The sequence below is a fragment of the Oryctolagus cuniculus genome, chromosome 7 (genome assembly GCF_051225735.1).
Source record: "Oryctolagus cuniculus isolate XC-2025 breed Fujian yellow rabbit chromosome 7, ASM5122573v1, whole genome shotgun sequence".
In the NCBI taxonomy this organism is placed as follows: domain Eukaryota; kingdom Metazoa; phylum Chordata; class Mammalia; order Lagomorpha; family Leporidae; genus Oryctolagus; species Oryctolagus cuniculus.
The window spans coordinates 29,929,643-29,945,026 of record NC_142873.1 but is presented as its reverse complement, the minus strand read 5'-3'; the positions used below and the strand labels follow the sequence as shown (position 1 = coordinate 29,945,026).

Below are 15,384 nucleotides of genomic sequence, written 5' to 3'. Positions count from 1 at the left end.
TAAAAATATAGACACATAACTGCTCAAAATACACAAAACTGAAAAAAAAAAAGAAAACTGAAAACTTCATCAAAATATAATGTGTTCTTTAAAAACCTGAGAATTTTTAAGTAGCTTTTAATAAAGTAACAAATTTTATAAAAGAACCTCTCTGTTTCTTTTACAGTTCTTTGACCACCGTCTGTGTCTGTGGGTAGTTATTTGTGGAATAGCTTGATTTAATGTCTATCCTCCATAGAAAATAAACTATGAATGCAGGTGGTACACTTTTTTGTTCATCCTGCATTGTTTGGTGTGTAGTAGATACTTAATGTATGTGTGATGAATTAATGAATCATAACACCATGAAGTAGAAATGACCACTTTTTATGACTATAAATGTAGATATAAGAAATACAAGTATAAATGATCAACACAGAATCCATTAGCACAGAATGTCACAAAATGTTAATAAATTAATAATAGCCTCCGATATTTACTGAATACTCTCAACAATACATGAAACTACTTTATATGACTCATTTCATCTAATTCCCACAACAAACTCACAACATAAGTAATAGCATTGCTCCCATTTTATAGATGAGTTAATCAAGGCTTAATGACCATACAAGGATTCAGTGTTTGAATTAAGCATTTGACCTCATGGTGAATTGAGTTTAGCAAGTTGCAATGAATTTTGCAAGATATGGAAAATCTATAGTTTAGGCTTTCAAACAACATCTGGTACAACAATGTCAGTGATTCTGTAATTGTTTCTATAGACTCTACACTTACAAATACACAGAATATATATTCTATACTATATGTTCTACATTTAAGAGGATTATTTCATAACTCTATGCCAATATAATTTAAATTCAGAATGAAATAGAACCAGCAATATGACTTTTCCTTTAAAAACATGAGAGATTAAATACCACTCATGAGAGCATCATTTACTTCAACAGAATATTAGTGTGATAAAAACATTCCTAGTTACGTCTGGGGAAATCTTTCAAGCAGCCATCTTTTTATTAGCTAAAATGTTATATAAACATAGCAATGGCAAAAAAATACCTAGATATTGATATGCTATGGTTTATATATTCCACGCATTCTTTTATTAACCATAAAAATACTGATTTGATATATTTTAAGCTTGATCAGCTTTTTTAAGCTGAATAATTAATCATAAAGATTATTCACAAAATAATTATTTATGTGATGTAGTTTTTTCTTCCCAAACACCCATTCTTCTTCTAGGTAGACCTTTTTATAAGGACTGCAAAATTTAAATAGTTAAGTATACTGAATATACTGAATATCCTACTGAACCGGTATGCAAAGGAAAATTTATCAACACCATTTCTGTGCTATCCCAATACTACACATTGCTACTATCACCAAAAGTACTGATTTTAGAGGGAAAGTGATATACTCACTCACTATGCTATTATTTTACCACTAGAATCCCAAGATCAAAAAGTTCTAAGAGTAAGCATATATTAGATAAGCAGAAAATATAGCAGACGTAAATGTCATAGATGGATTGCCTTTTAAAAGCTGCTTTCCAAAGGGAAATATGGTATACCTCAAGCATAGAACTAAAACATGAGTGCTATCAACTACTATTTCAAAGAAATTTAAATCATTTATCTGAGAGGCAGAAAGAAACACAGAGAGAATTCCCTAGCTGCTCTTTCTCTCCTAAAATGCCCCCATGACAGGGGATGGGCCAAGGCTGAAGCCAGTGGCCTAGGACTCAATCCAGGTCTCTCCCATGAAATCCAATTACTCAAGCCATTAGCACTGTTTCAGAGTCTGCACAGGCTGGAAGCTGGGGGGCAAGAGTCAGAGCCAGGAATCAAACCCAGGTACTCTGATAGGGAACACAGGCATCTTAACTTCTACACTAAATATTCCTCAACCAACCCCTCCTTGCTTTTTTTTTAACCAAATTTATTAATTTTTAAAATTTTTTTTTAATTTTTTTGACAGGGAGAGTGGACAGTGAGAGAGAGAGACAGAGAGAAAGATCTTCCTTTTTGCCATTGGTTCACCCCCCAACGGCCACTACGGCCGGTGTACTGCGCTGATCCGAAGCCAGGAGCCATGTGCTTCTCCTGGTCTCCCATGGGGTGCAGGGACCAAGCACTTGGGCCATCCTCCACTGCACTCCCTGGCCACAGCAGAGAGCTGGCCTGGAAGAGGGGCAACCAGGACAGAATCCGGCACCCCGACCGGAACTAGAACCCGGTGTGCCGGCGCCGCAGGCGGAGAATTAGCCTATTGAGCTATGGTGGCGCTGGCATCATTACTTTATTATATTATATATGAATATTTGTATAACTGAAGATCAAGGGTGCTATGGCTTGTGTCTCCATGAATTTCTCTTATAGACAATAACATTATATAATGTGAAGTAAAGAAGGTCATTGTACTTAACCATATTTTTCAAGAGACATATTGAAGCAATAAATTAAGGAAAATAAATAAAAGCAACAAAAATGGAAAACAGGCCGGCACCACGGCTCAATAGGCTAATCCTCCGCCTTGCGGCGCTGGCACACGGGGTTCTAGTCCTGGTGGGGGCATCGGATTCTGTCCTGGTTGCCCCTCTTCCAGGCCAGCTCTCTGCTGTGGCCCGGGAGTGCAGTGGAGGATGGCCCAAGTGCTTGGGCCCTGCACCCCATGGGAGACCAGGAGAAGCACCTGGCTCCTGCCTTCAGATCAGTGTGGTGCGCCGGCCCCAACGCGCCAGCCGCGGCGGCCATTGGAGGGTGAACCAACGGCAAAGGAAGACCTTTCTCTTTGTCTCTCTCTCTCTCCCTGTCCACTCTGCCTGTAAAAAAAAAAATTATCATTGATTGAAGAAATGACATAAAAATAAGCGCACACCGTAAAATCTCTTCCATTTCAGAAAAGATGGATAATACTAAAACGAAGAAGCTGATAACTGAAAGCTTTGATAAACTACCACAAAGGGAAAAGCACGCTGGTCCTTCTTAAAAAAGAGTGGAGAGTGAAGTAGTATCAATACGCAAGACTCAAAAGAAAATATTTCATAATCAGCTATTGCTATGTATGAATAAATAAGACAAAGGCCCAGGTCAGGTTAAAAGGAAAAGGTACAGAAAAGCAAGGCGTGGAGAAAACTAATCTCATTGTCATGAATAGCAAACTTTACTCAAAGAGAAAGGCCAAAACTCCCTGGAAAACAACATGGGTGCTACGCAGTGTGCTGCCAAGAACATATCCGAGAAAATCTGAAAGAGGAGGGAAAGGAAACTAACTTCTAATAAATATCTGCTATGTGCTAAGGAACAAAACTGGGTTGCTCAATGTAGTCATTTGTTTTCATGAATGAATTTCATCATCCTTTGAACAATTTACTTTCATCACTGTTTCTTCAAACTCAGTCACAGTTTCAGTTGGTTCAGATGCATTTATGTTACTAATGCGGGTATTAAGTTTTGTTGATGAGTTAAACTATAATGTGAAGAATTATTTGCATTTCTTCTTAAAGATTTATTTATTCATTTGAAGGGCAGACTTAGTGAGAGAGGTGGCCAGGGGAGCACTTCTGCCTGCTGTTTCACTACCCAAATAGCCACAATAGCCAGGGTTCAGCCAGGCCGAAGCCAGGAGCCTGGAACTCCATCTGAGCCTCACACGTGGGTGGTAGGAGCCCAAGCATTCAGGTCATCTTCCGCTGCTCCCCCAGGTGTGTTAGTAGGGAGCTGGATTGGAAGTGGAGCAGCCAGGACGCAAACAGGGGCTCATGTGAGATGCCAGCATCACAGATAATGGCTTAACACACTGTGCCCCAAGGCTGGCCTTAAAAGTATTTTCTTTAAAACTTTTATTTATTTGAAAGGCAGAGTTACAGGTTACAGAGAGGTGGGGAGAGAAATAGAGGTATCTTCCAGCTACCGGTTCACTCCCCAAGTAGTGGCAACAGTTAGGGCTAGGCTAGGAAGCCAGGAAGCTGGGATTCAAGAGCTTCTCCTGGGTTTTCCATGTAGGTATAGGTGCAGGGGCCCAAGCATTTGGGCCATCCTTCACTGCTTTCCCAGGCACATTAGCATGGAGCTGGATTGTAAGTGGAGCATCCATGACTAGAACCAGCATTATTGCAGGTGGTGGCTTTACCCTCTATACCACAACACTGGCCCCAACAATTTGATTTTTACTTGCTAAAGCATTTTGGACAGTTTTCCACTTTGAGGATATTAAACACTTCATAGAAGACAAGGTTTGTTTTGTCATTGATGATGTTTTTAAAAATTTTCTTGTATATTTTTTGTTTCATAAAGGAAATGATGTCATATCTTCCACAAGCAGTCAGGTGTAAGAATGCACCAGAGGCTGGATTTAATCACCTGGCCACCTGCAGAAGGAATATTTTAAGGAATACTTTCAGATTATAAATTAAATTGAGATCATCCAGATTTGAGATACAATAACCACCCTCCCCACACCCCCCAAATCCATTTCCAAGACTTCCAGTGGACGCCTGATCCTGAGGCTAGTACTGATCCCTATATATACTATGATTTTGCCTATGTAAATCTATGATAAAATTTAATTTATAAATTAGGAATACCAAGAGATTTAAAACAACTACAAATAAAATAGAATAATTCTAAGAATATATTCTTACAGAATTTTTTTTATTTTGACAGGCAGAGTGGACAGTGAGAGAGAGAGACAGAGAGAAAGGTCTTCCCTTTTTACCATTGATTCGCCCTCCAATGGCCGCCGCGGCTGGCGCGCTGTGGCCAGCGCACCGCACTGATCCGATGGCAGGAGCCAGGTGCTTCTCCTGATCTCCCGTGGGGTACAGGGCCCAAGCACTTGGGCCATCCTCCACTGCACTTCCGGGCCACAGCAGAGAGCTGGCCTGGAAGAGGGGCAACTGGGACAGAATCCGGCGCCCCGACCTGGACTAGAACCCGATGTGCCAGCGCCACAAGGTGGAGGATTAGCCTATTGAGCCATGGCGCCGGCCTAGAATATATTCTTACAGAATTTTTAAAAATCTGTGAATGTGGTCTCTCTCTTTTTCATCAAGAAAAATATTAATATTTTCAGACCACAGTTGATGTTGGGTGACTGAAATTGTAGAAAATGAAACTGCAGATAAAGGAGGGCCACTGTACACATAATGTTTTTAGTACCAACGCTTTATATTTACCTCGATACTTACATTATACTCAGACACTACTCCTTTATAAACTTCATAGAATTCTTCAACATTAACCCGGTCCATATTGAACTATATTAAAAAACAGAAGAAAACCATAAGCCAGTGAAGAAAGAAAAATAAATGAGTCACATTTAGCATTCCACATTTATGGCCTGAAAGATATATATATATATCATATTTGATATTATAAAATGTTATTTTTCATCTATTTGAACAGCAGAGTGACAAAGGGAGGGAGATAAAAAGAGTGGAGAGAAAGAGAGAGAGAGAGTGAGGAGTGAGAGAGAGAGAGAGAGAGAGAGAGAGAGAGAATCTTCCATTGTCTGGTTCACTTTCCCAAATGCCTACAATAGCCAGGGCTGGGCCAGGCCAAAACCAAGAAGCAGGAATGCCAACCAGGTCGTCCATGTGGGTGGCAGGGGTCCAAGCACTGAAGCCATTATCTGCTGCCTCCCAGGATGCAGTAACAGGAAGAGGATCTCAAGTTGAGTAGCCAGGACTCCAACGTGAATAGATGTAGGTGTCCTAAGAAATAGCTAACCTACCACTGCCACAATATCCACCCCAATATGTTCTTCACTTTCAAATGCAAGCCTTGCATAAATTACTCTTTGCAAAAAAGTGTTACTAAAGATTGGATCATCTATAATAACAATGATAACAATTACTGAGTACGTAAGGTGTCAAACATTGTTTTAGGTTTCATATATGCATTACCACATTTACTCCTCACAACAATCCTATGGCATAGGTAGTATTAACAACCCCAGTTTTAAGAGGCTACTAGACTCGAGGCCGGTACCGTGGCTCACTTGGTTAATCCTCCACCAGCGGCGCTGGCATCCCACATGGGCACCGGGTTCTAGTTCTGGTTGCTCCTCTTCTAGTCCAGTTCTCTGCTGTGGCCCAGGAGGGCAGTGGAGGATGGCCCAAGTGCTTGCGCCCCTGCACCCACATGGGAGACCAAGAGGAAGCACCTGGCTCCTGGCTTCAGATCAGCACAGCGCTGGCCGCACTGGCCGTGGCAGCCATTTGGGAAGTGAACCAATGGAAGGAAGACCTTTCTCTCTGTCTCTCTCTCACTGTCTGTAACTCTACCCATCAAATAAATTAAAAAAAATTTAAAAAGAGGCTACTAGACTCAGAGAGAGGATGTAAACTTTCCAAATTGGCATTTGAATTCAAGCAGTCTGACCCATGTATCATAACCTTACTCACTACACCACATCTCAATAATAAAACCTTACTTTTGATTCATATGCATTGTAATGTTTGGTGGTAGAAGAAATAAATACGACTAAAGATAAATGGCTCAGATTTTATAAAGGGAGTAAAAATAATACCACCCCTCCCCCAAGCATTTAGAAAAAAATTCCTAGATTTGTTTTTAATGAAACACTTGTACAAGTCATCTGGACTTCTGACTACTACTCTTCAACAAGAATTGTAAGAGTAAGCTTACTTATTCTTATCAAGGCTATATTTGAATCTAGTTAGAAATTTTAAAAAGCTACATTAAGTTGTAGGTTCTCAAAAACTAAAATATTTATTTTTGTAAAATAGTCTCAGAAAATTCAATTTTATTTTCTCCCTATTGTCACCAAGATTGATGAACAAGGAGAATTTCAGCCTACAAAGATAACAATTCAAGTTGGGAGAATTTGTCTTCATAGGCAACACTATTGCTCAAATTATAAGCAGGAAATCCTATTTGATTTCAGTGTTTTATACTACTATCACATTATTTTTATTATTCATGCAACCAACTGATAATAAAAAGATATAAGTTATTAAATGCTTAGGAATTTGAGCTAGAAACTTCGTAAGAAATTATATGTGGTTACTTAATTTAGTCTGCAAAATAACCTAATTAGGAAACAATAATATTCTCATTGTTTAGATGAGAAAACTGAAAATAAGGATGTTTGACATCAGCCAAAGTCACATGCCTAGAAAGTAGTAAGCTCCAGATACAGAACTAGGTTTTTCTGACTCCAAAATAAATGATTGTGGAGCCCATAAGCTCTCCATTACCCCTAAAGGGTCAGATATACCAACTAGTTAAGTAAAATAAGCTAGGCACAGCAAGACAAATTCCACATTCTCACTCGTATGTAGAAAAAGATATATGAATAAAACCATTTCAAAGACATTTAATGATAAAAATGTTATTGAGTTCACTAAATATGTTTTTCATTTTTAATGAGTTGAATCCATGAGTACACATAGAACATTTAATATAAAACATTTAAGAGTTTATTAAAAAATAATTCCTCAATACATTATGGCTTATTGCAAACTGCCTACCATCTGCATGGCTGAGATTTCAAATCCTGCATCTCGAATAGCCATCAGGATCTTTCCCAGGAGTCCTGAAAATGAAGAACAAATGATTGCAAAAATATAAATTTTTAAAGTATTTTAGTTTCTTAGAAATGTAAATTTTCCACATCAAACTACCATCCTTATCCTCCATGTGAAGAAAATATACATTCTTGCCAGAGAAAGTAAATCCTTAATACTGAGCAATACATTTAATCATTTGATTCCCTCAGTAAGTGCTTCAAGAAAATCAACAATGGTCCTGAGGATTAGGTAAAAACCGTTTAAGATATTATTTTGCCTTCAAATCTCTAAAAGTATAGTGATGTAGAGAATATAAAAATCAAACAACTTAAAATTAACATTATAAAACACTGAAACATCAAAGTACTAGATACAGAAAAAAAACAAAGAGCATTTCAGAGAAGTAGAAAAGTCAAATTAAAACTGAAAAGATAGGCGGAACCTTCCATGGGAAATGAAAGACGAATGGTCACTAGAGGTTGTAAACATTTAGACTTATATATGGACAGGAGAGAAGGAACACATCCGAAAAAGGAGCATGCTCACTTGACAGTAGGAGAGCAGAAAAGGAAAATAAAATTGAAAAGGAAAAGAGATTGAAACCAAATTAACGAAGGCCTTGGATATCAACATGAGGAATTTGGCCATTATCCCACAGATGAGTGATCTTTATTACAAATTTTATAGCTTTGGAGGTAGAGGACCAAATCTGAGATTCTATTTGTTTGCAATAAAAATTCCAAGTTTCTTTTTTCAAGTCAGCTAAAACTTTCTCTGCCTCTATCTTAGACACACCCACCCACCCACACACATACACACACATACACACAAACTCCATATGCTGTATTATCTGGATGCTCATCTAGTAACCCTAAATCACCAAGTAGTATTATTGCCTGAACGTACATTTTCATTTATTATCTTACTAGAGCCAAGTATGACTATTTTAATTGTGGCAGGCTGAAGATTGAGAAAAAGACAGAATTGGATCTATTTCTCAGATTGTACATTTGTACCAAATGAAGGTCAAATGATGTCACAGCATGCTTCAGTAGCAAATGTTTCTCAAGCGTTTCAAAGCAGAAAGTGGTGGGCTACTTGATTCATCAGAGTAGTACAGGCCCACACATAACTCCCTTTGTACCATATTTAGCTGGGCTTGATTTTATAGAACAACATCCTTTTTCAAATTAATGCTATTATGCAGCCACTTTGGAAGACAATATGGAGATACATTAGAAACCTGAATACAGACCTACCATATGGTCCAGCCATACCACTCCTGGAAATTTTCCCATACCAAAAGAAATCAGCTTATGAAAGAGTTATCTGTACCCCAAGTGCTTAGGCCCCTGCTCCTCCGTGGGAGATCCCAAAGAAGCTCCTCACTCCTGGCTTCCAATAAGCCCAGCTCCAGCTGTTGCAGCTATTTGGGGAGTCAGTCAGTGGATGTAAGACTTTGCTGTCTCTCCCTCTCTCTGTCTGTAATTCTACCTCTCAAATAAATAAGTAAATTTTTTTTAAAAAAAGAGTCCATGAAAATTATTTTTCTTCAAAAGGGAAACATTTCTGGAGAAAGGGAGGCACTGAAAATATTGGGCAGCATAATGCAAAATAAAAGTAGTATTGTAGTAAAATTACTAATGTAATAATGTTAGACAATGTGATCTGAAGAAAAGAATATGAATAAAAAGAATAGCAAAGGCTTTTGAAATTGTCTTGCACAATAATTGGAAACAATTCAAACATTATATCACAAAATATTTTGTTGTAGTTTGTGCACCAAGGAAATAATGAATATAAAGTATTTCTAAACAAGAAGTGACACACTGGATACCATGGGCAAAAGAAAAAGATGACACCACAATTTTGAGTCCAAGTGACTAGAAGAGTGATAGTATACCTTTAAGAAGAAAACAAATAATGAAGTTACATTAGTACAGGGAAAAAAGAAGTATTGCGGACATACAAAGATATACTACGCTGTGAAGAATGTACTGCATATAAAAAGTAGAAAATTGGCATTTGAGGTGACAGCATACCTACTGGCTGAATGAATGGAACAAACTGCCTTTACAAGATTGGTAATACATAATTTCATTCCAATAGATCAAGTTAGAGAGATACAATGAGGACTTCAGAGAAGTTGGAGCTGAAATGATAATGGATGACACATTGAATATAGGGAATAACAATCTCAATGACTCCAGACTTCTCAGTAGAAACAATGGAAGTCAATGGACAATTGGTATTTTTAATGTGCTCTAAAAATATACAAAACCATCAACTTGAAATTCTATATCAACACAAAATTCTTCAAGAAAACAGAAATTCTCTCTTTCCCTCTCTATTTCTCTCTGTCTAAAATTCTCATTTTTTAAAAAGAATGGTGGTAAAATAAAATCATTTTCAGACAAAATAAAACTAAAACAATTTGTTACCAGCAAACCTGTACTACAAAAGATGCTGAAGGAGACTAGTCAGCTTTAGGGAAGTAAAATATGATGGAAACAACCGGGCCCGGCCCAGGCTGTTGTAGTCATTTGGGGAGTGAACCAGAGGATGGCTGGTCTAGGCTGAAGCTACGAACCAGGAACTCCAAATGGGTCTCCCATGTGGGTGAAAGGAACTCAAGTATTTGAGCCATCATCTGCTGCCTCCCAGGACTCACTAGCAGGGAGTTGGATGAGAAAAGGAGGAGCAGGGACTTGAATCTGTACTCAGATATGGGATACTGATGTCCCAAATATCAGCTTTTCTAGCTGTGCCCCAACGCTTGCTCAAAAGTGTTTCCATCTTACGGAATAATAGGGTGGAAGGGAAATGAGACAGAATAGAAGGTAGAAGATGTGGCAGCAGCCATGATAAAAGGACTTATGGATGATATCCCCAAGCTTGGATTTTATCCTATAGAACAGAAATTCTTTAGATTTTTGATCTCATAGACCCTTTCAGCTTAGAAATTATCGAAGACTCTAAAGAAATTTTATTTATGCAGGTTACAACTCTTCATTTATTTATTATAAAATTTATTTATTATAAAAATTTTAAAAGATTCTAAAGATTATTTATTTGCAAGGCAGTTATACAGAGGAAGAGATGGAAAGAGAGAGAGAGAGAATCTTCCACGTGCTGGTTCACTCCCCAAACAGTTGCAACGGCTGGGGCTGGATCAGGCAGAAACCAGGATTCTGGAACTCCATCTGGGCCTCCAACATGGGTGCAAATGCCCAAGCACTTGGATCATCTTTCACTGCTTTCCCAGGTGCATTAGCAGGGAGCTGGATCAGAAGTGGAGCAGCTGGGACTTGAATCAGCACCCAAATGGGATACTGGCATCACATGTGGTGGCTTAATCTGCTATGCCACAATGCTGCCCCACCAAAGATTTTAAAATATATATGTTAATTTCAATACAACAAAATCCTTTTTAGTCTTTTTTTTTAAATATTTATTTACTTATTTGAAAGTCAGAGTTACACAGAGAGAAAAGGAGAGGCAGAGAGAGGTCTTCCACCCACTGGTTCACTCCCCAATTGGCTGCAACATCGGAGCTGCACCGATCCAAAGCAAGGAGCCAGGAGCTTCTTCTGGGTCTCCCACGTGGGTGCAGGGGTCCAAGGACTTGGGCCATCTTCTAATGCTTTCCCAGGCCACAGCAGAGACCTGGATTGGAAGAGGAGCAGCCAGGACTCAAACTGGCGCCCATACGGGATGCTGGCGCTGCAGGCGGCGGCTTTACCCATTACACCACAGCACAGGCCCCCAAAAATCCTTTATGTTCTAACATAAATAGTTTTTGAGAAAAAAGAACTATACTCTTAAAATAAATTTGTTAGGAGCCACTGTCTTACATTTAAAAACTCTCTTTAATGTCCAATTTAACAGAAGGCAGCTGGACTCACATCTACTTCTGATTCCAATCTGCTTCATCTGTTTGGTGCCACTGCCTTGATTCATGCTAAGGCAGCAGCAGTTTTATCTATCATTGTTTTTGCACCATCAGTACAAATTTCAGCACATTCAAATAAACAAATAATCTCATAGTATTATTATGAGAGCAGTTTTGATGTCACAGACCCCTCAAAGGGTTTTATTGATAATAAACTTTAAATGATTACATATGTAAACTGATCTATGAAAGCAGTTAATCTCTATGCATTACTCAACACAAAAAGAGATCTATAATCTAAATTATGAAAAAATTATACAGAAATTTCAAAATACTTTTGCACCAAAATAAACGTATCTTTTAATCCCATTTTTCCCATGAGTTTTTTGAAGCACTGTTATAGTATTAAATCTAAGATCACACTAAACTATGCCATGTGTGTTGAATAAATCATCTGAACACATTAATTCTATTGACAGATTAACTGAGTAAAATTGCCATCCTGTCAAGAAAAGTCAGGTAAAAGCCAAGTTCCTATTTATTTAGGTTATGTGCCATTACTGCACCCCTAACTGCTACTTCACCTGTTAACTGTCCAAGGATATTGCTGTTTTTATATTCAGTTGGTTATTGTGGAGGTAGGATAGAGAAGCATTTAAGAAACTGCTCTGAATTTAACAGTTTAAAACAACTAACTATTGATAAACACATATGTCCTACTCTGTGCTCCAGATACAAAATGTTCAGGTGACTGAACAAATGGCCATAACTATGTAAATGAAGCACATATAGAGAGCAAAAAAGGAAGGATAAAATTCCACCCCATGCAACAAAGCTTAGGGTCAAATGAAGCACTCTGTATTATTTGGCTGGTGTTTGTACAGTTAATTTGTTTTATAATAGTTTGCTTCTAACTCTATGAATGCTACCTGTTAAGTTTTCTGAATGTCAGATCACCTCCTCTCTATCTTCACTCCCAGAGACTTACTTCATATCCTTGGGTTGTTGAAAAGCCTCTTTATAAATGCCTCCCAATATTCAATCATACACAGTACCAGGCATCTATTACTGTCCTTGCAAATGCTTGTTCTTCTGGAATAAGCATCAATGGCTCCTTTAGGAAAACACTTGGTTAACCTTAAAACCATTGCCTCAGTGAGTGGTCAAGAGATGGGCACCAGACCTAGCCAGGGACAATCGAAGTATTCTGCTTTCCAAGTCAAAGCAATTTTCCTAGGAATGGGTCCATAACTGGCACAAAGCAATCACAGTCCTTTTTTGGAATCTTTTTTAGTTGGAAGCAGGGATAAAAAGCATCTTTCCATTCTTTTCACAAATGCATGAGCTCTGTATTGTTGTTAGTACTCCCTTTCCCAAGGTCCCAGGAAAAACAGATTTAAGAGCATGAAGCTGACAGCCAAGAGAAGCAATGATGCAGAGAGAAAAGCAGAGAGAATAGATATCCAAGTCTCTGTTGAGAGTTCTCCCTAAGGCTAGCATGAGCCCTGTCCTTCTTCCAGCAGGCCAATTAAATGAGACAGTATGAGAATTCAAGTTGGGATTCTATTGCTTGCAGTAAAAGATGACATCATTAAGTCACATGATCCATATAGGGAGTGAGATACTGCATCCTGATAACAAAAAGCTGAAGTATGAAAGGTGGAAGAATAATACATACTGGAGAGCTGTGATAGTCTGGTGCCTGCTGATCCTGATAAAATTATAAAGAGCAACAAATATATACAACAGAAAAAAAATCATATGCATAGCCAAATGATCAAAAAATTAGATGATACTTCCCTCTGCATAAAGTTAATAAAATGAATATAGTTAAAGAATTTCAGATAAGAAACTGACAGAAACATATGACAGAAACAAATTCAAACAGTAATTTTAGAAATAGCAGGCTTAATCATTCCAATAAAAACAGGCTTCCATCCAATAAAGGAAACATAGGAGGAAAGTACTTGAACAACAAAGGCAGTGTAATGTTAACCGGTATCAATAAGATAAAAGGAACAGCAAAAGCTTTTCCATAATTTAGAGTAGATAACATGGTTTGGACCACTTGGAAGAAAACAGACTGGCATCAGGGTTATAAGATCTAGGACAGGTACAGAGGTGCTACTTAAGATAAAAATAATGTTATAACATTAGGGGGAAAAATCACACAGGAATGCAAAGGAAATGTGTATCTTTTGAAAAGGGCTTACTAAATGAAAAGGTTTTCTTTATGCTTCCAATATAACTTAGGAAACATGATACTATGAAACAACAGGTAAATAAAAAAAATAAAAAAAGATCACTGATGAAGATGGGCAAACAAACTGAATTAAAAAAATGAAAAAATTGTAGAAGAGGCCCCTGTCTAAATTCAAGATGCTGTAACATTATAAATTAAAGATGAAATATGTTTGTAACCATTCCAATGACGTGGCAGGATTTTCCAAGCAGAGAATACAGACATACTATTTATACATTATTTACACATGATTAAAGATTAATTCAGTAGTTAGGATTCAAGGTATATTAAACGCCAAAGAAAATTACACTATCCATGGTTGTATAAGTTGTATAAGTTGTACGTGTCCTTGTCTATCGTGTATCTGCTGCTAGAGCCAAGGTTTACAAAGTTCACTTTTTGTGGGGCAGGCATTTGGGGCAGTGGTTAAGACAGCACTTGGTATGGCTGCATCCCATATTGGAGTACCTGGGTTCAAGTCCTGGCTCTGTTCCCTCTCTAGCTTCTTAGTAATGTACACTCCAGGGGACAGCAGGTGATGGATCAAGTTCCTAGGTCCATAACCCCTACCTGCATTAAGTTCTATGCTCCTGGCTTTGGCCTGGCTCAGCTCTGGCTGTTGTGAGCATGTGGGGGAGTAAATCAGTAGACAAAAGGTCTCTGTCTGTCTCTGGCTTTCTCTTTCCATCTGTGTTTTCAAGAAAGAAAACAGTTTTTTTAAGTTCACCTTATTTTTGTGTTAGAATTTAATTAAACTTTAGGGGGAAAAAAGCAACACAATGTATTATTTGTTCAGGTAGTTGAGGTTTACAAAAGACTTCCAGGGTTCTAATTCTAGGTCCACCACTGTCCTAAAGGACAGCAAATTGTTTAACCTCCCTATGGACACCATATCTCTTCTCATATGTAAAAGGGGATAATCTCTACCTCCAGGGTTGTTACTAAGTCCCTATATGTAAAATACTTCATGTAGCCAGTGGTGCATAATAGCACTATTTAAGTATATGTTAGCAGTTGTAGAGTAGTCCTAGGGCCAATAGCAGTCATGAAAGTTAGGTAGGTGGACAATGAAAGTACAATATAAATTTGTAAAAGTAGAATAATCTCCATCTCATTTAATGAAAATAGCAGTAGTCGATATCAAAACAAAACAAAACAAAAGGTGGTAAACATTATACACCAATAACTCCTATGAGTGACAGACACAAAATTCTTAACAAAATATTAGCGAACAGAATTCAGCAATACATGAAGAGAATTATACACCTTAACAAAGCGGGGTTTATTTCAGGGATGCAAGTCTGGTGCATTCTTCCAAGAATCAATCAAGAGTATGCATTGTATTTGTATATATATGATCACATCAATTTTGAAGAAAAAACACTTGAAAAGGATACATATATTTGATTTAAAAATGTCACAAACAGGAGTAGAGGGAATTGCCTCATCTTGATAAAGAGCACCTACAAAAAACTATAGTCAACAATACATCTAACGGTAAAAGACATATGCTTTCCAAGTAAGATAGTGAAGTAGGAAAAAAAGGTCCATTCTCATCATTCTTACCAATATGGTGCTGTAAGTTTAAGCTAATGAAATAAGGCAAGGTGAAATAATAGGCACATAGTTCAGAAAGAATGACCTATAACTGTCTTTTCATATGACATGATTATAGAAAACAAAAATAAACAGAATTAAATTTTAGATTTAGTT

General features: G+C 37.8%; 1 protein-coding gene across 12 annotated transcripts in view; it reads right to left on the bottom strand.

Annotated features, from left to right (window-relative positions):
- NME7 (NME/NM23 family member 7) overlaps positions 1-15,384 on the bottom strand; it is a 248,143-nt gene that overhangs the window by 121,123 nt on the left and 111,636 nt on the right. For 9 of the 12 annotated variants that reach the window (XM_002715560.6, XM_008264107.5, XM_089299605.1 and 6 more), the window contains 2 exons: positions 7,499-7,563; positions 5,192-5,260 (listed from right to left, as the gene is read on the bottom strand). In XM_002715560.6, the coding sequence (XP_002715606.1) occupies positions 5,192-5,260; positions 7,499-7,563 (134 nt within the window). Of the gene's footprint in view, positions 1-5,191; positions 5,261-7,498; positions 7,564-10,973; positions 11,204-15,384 lie in introns of those variants that run through there. The other 3 variants (XM_089299602.1, XM_089299601.1, XM_089299608.1) reach the window with 2 other exon arrangements.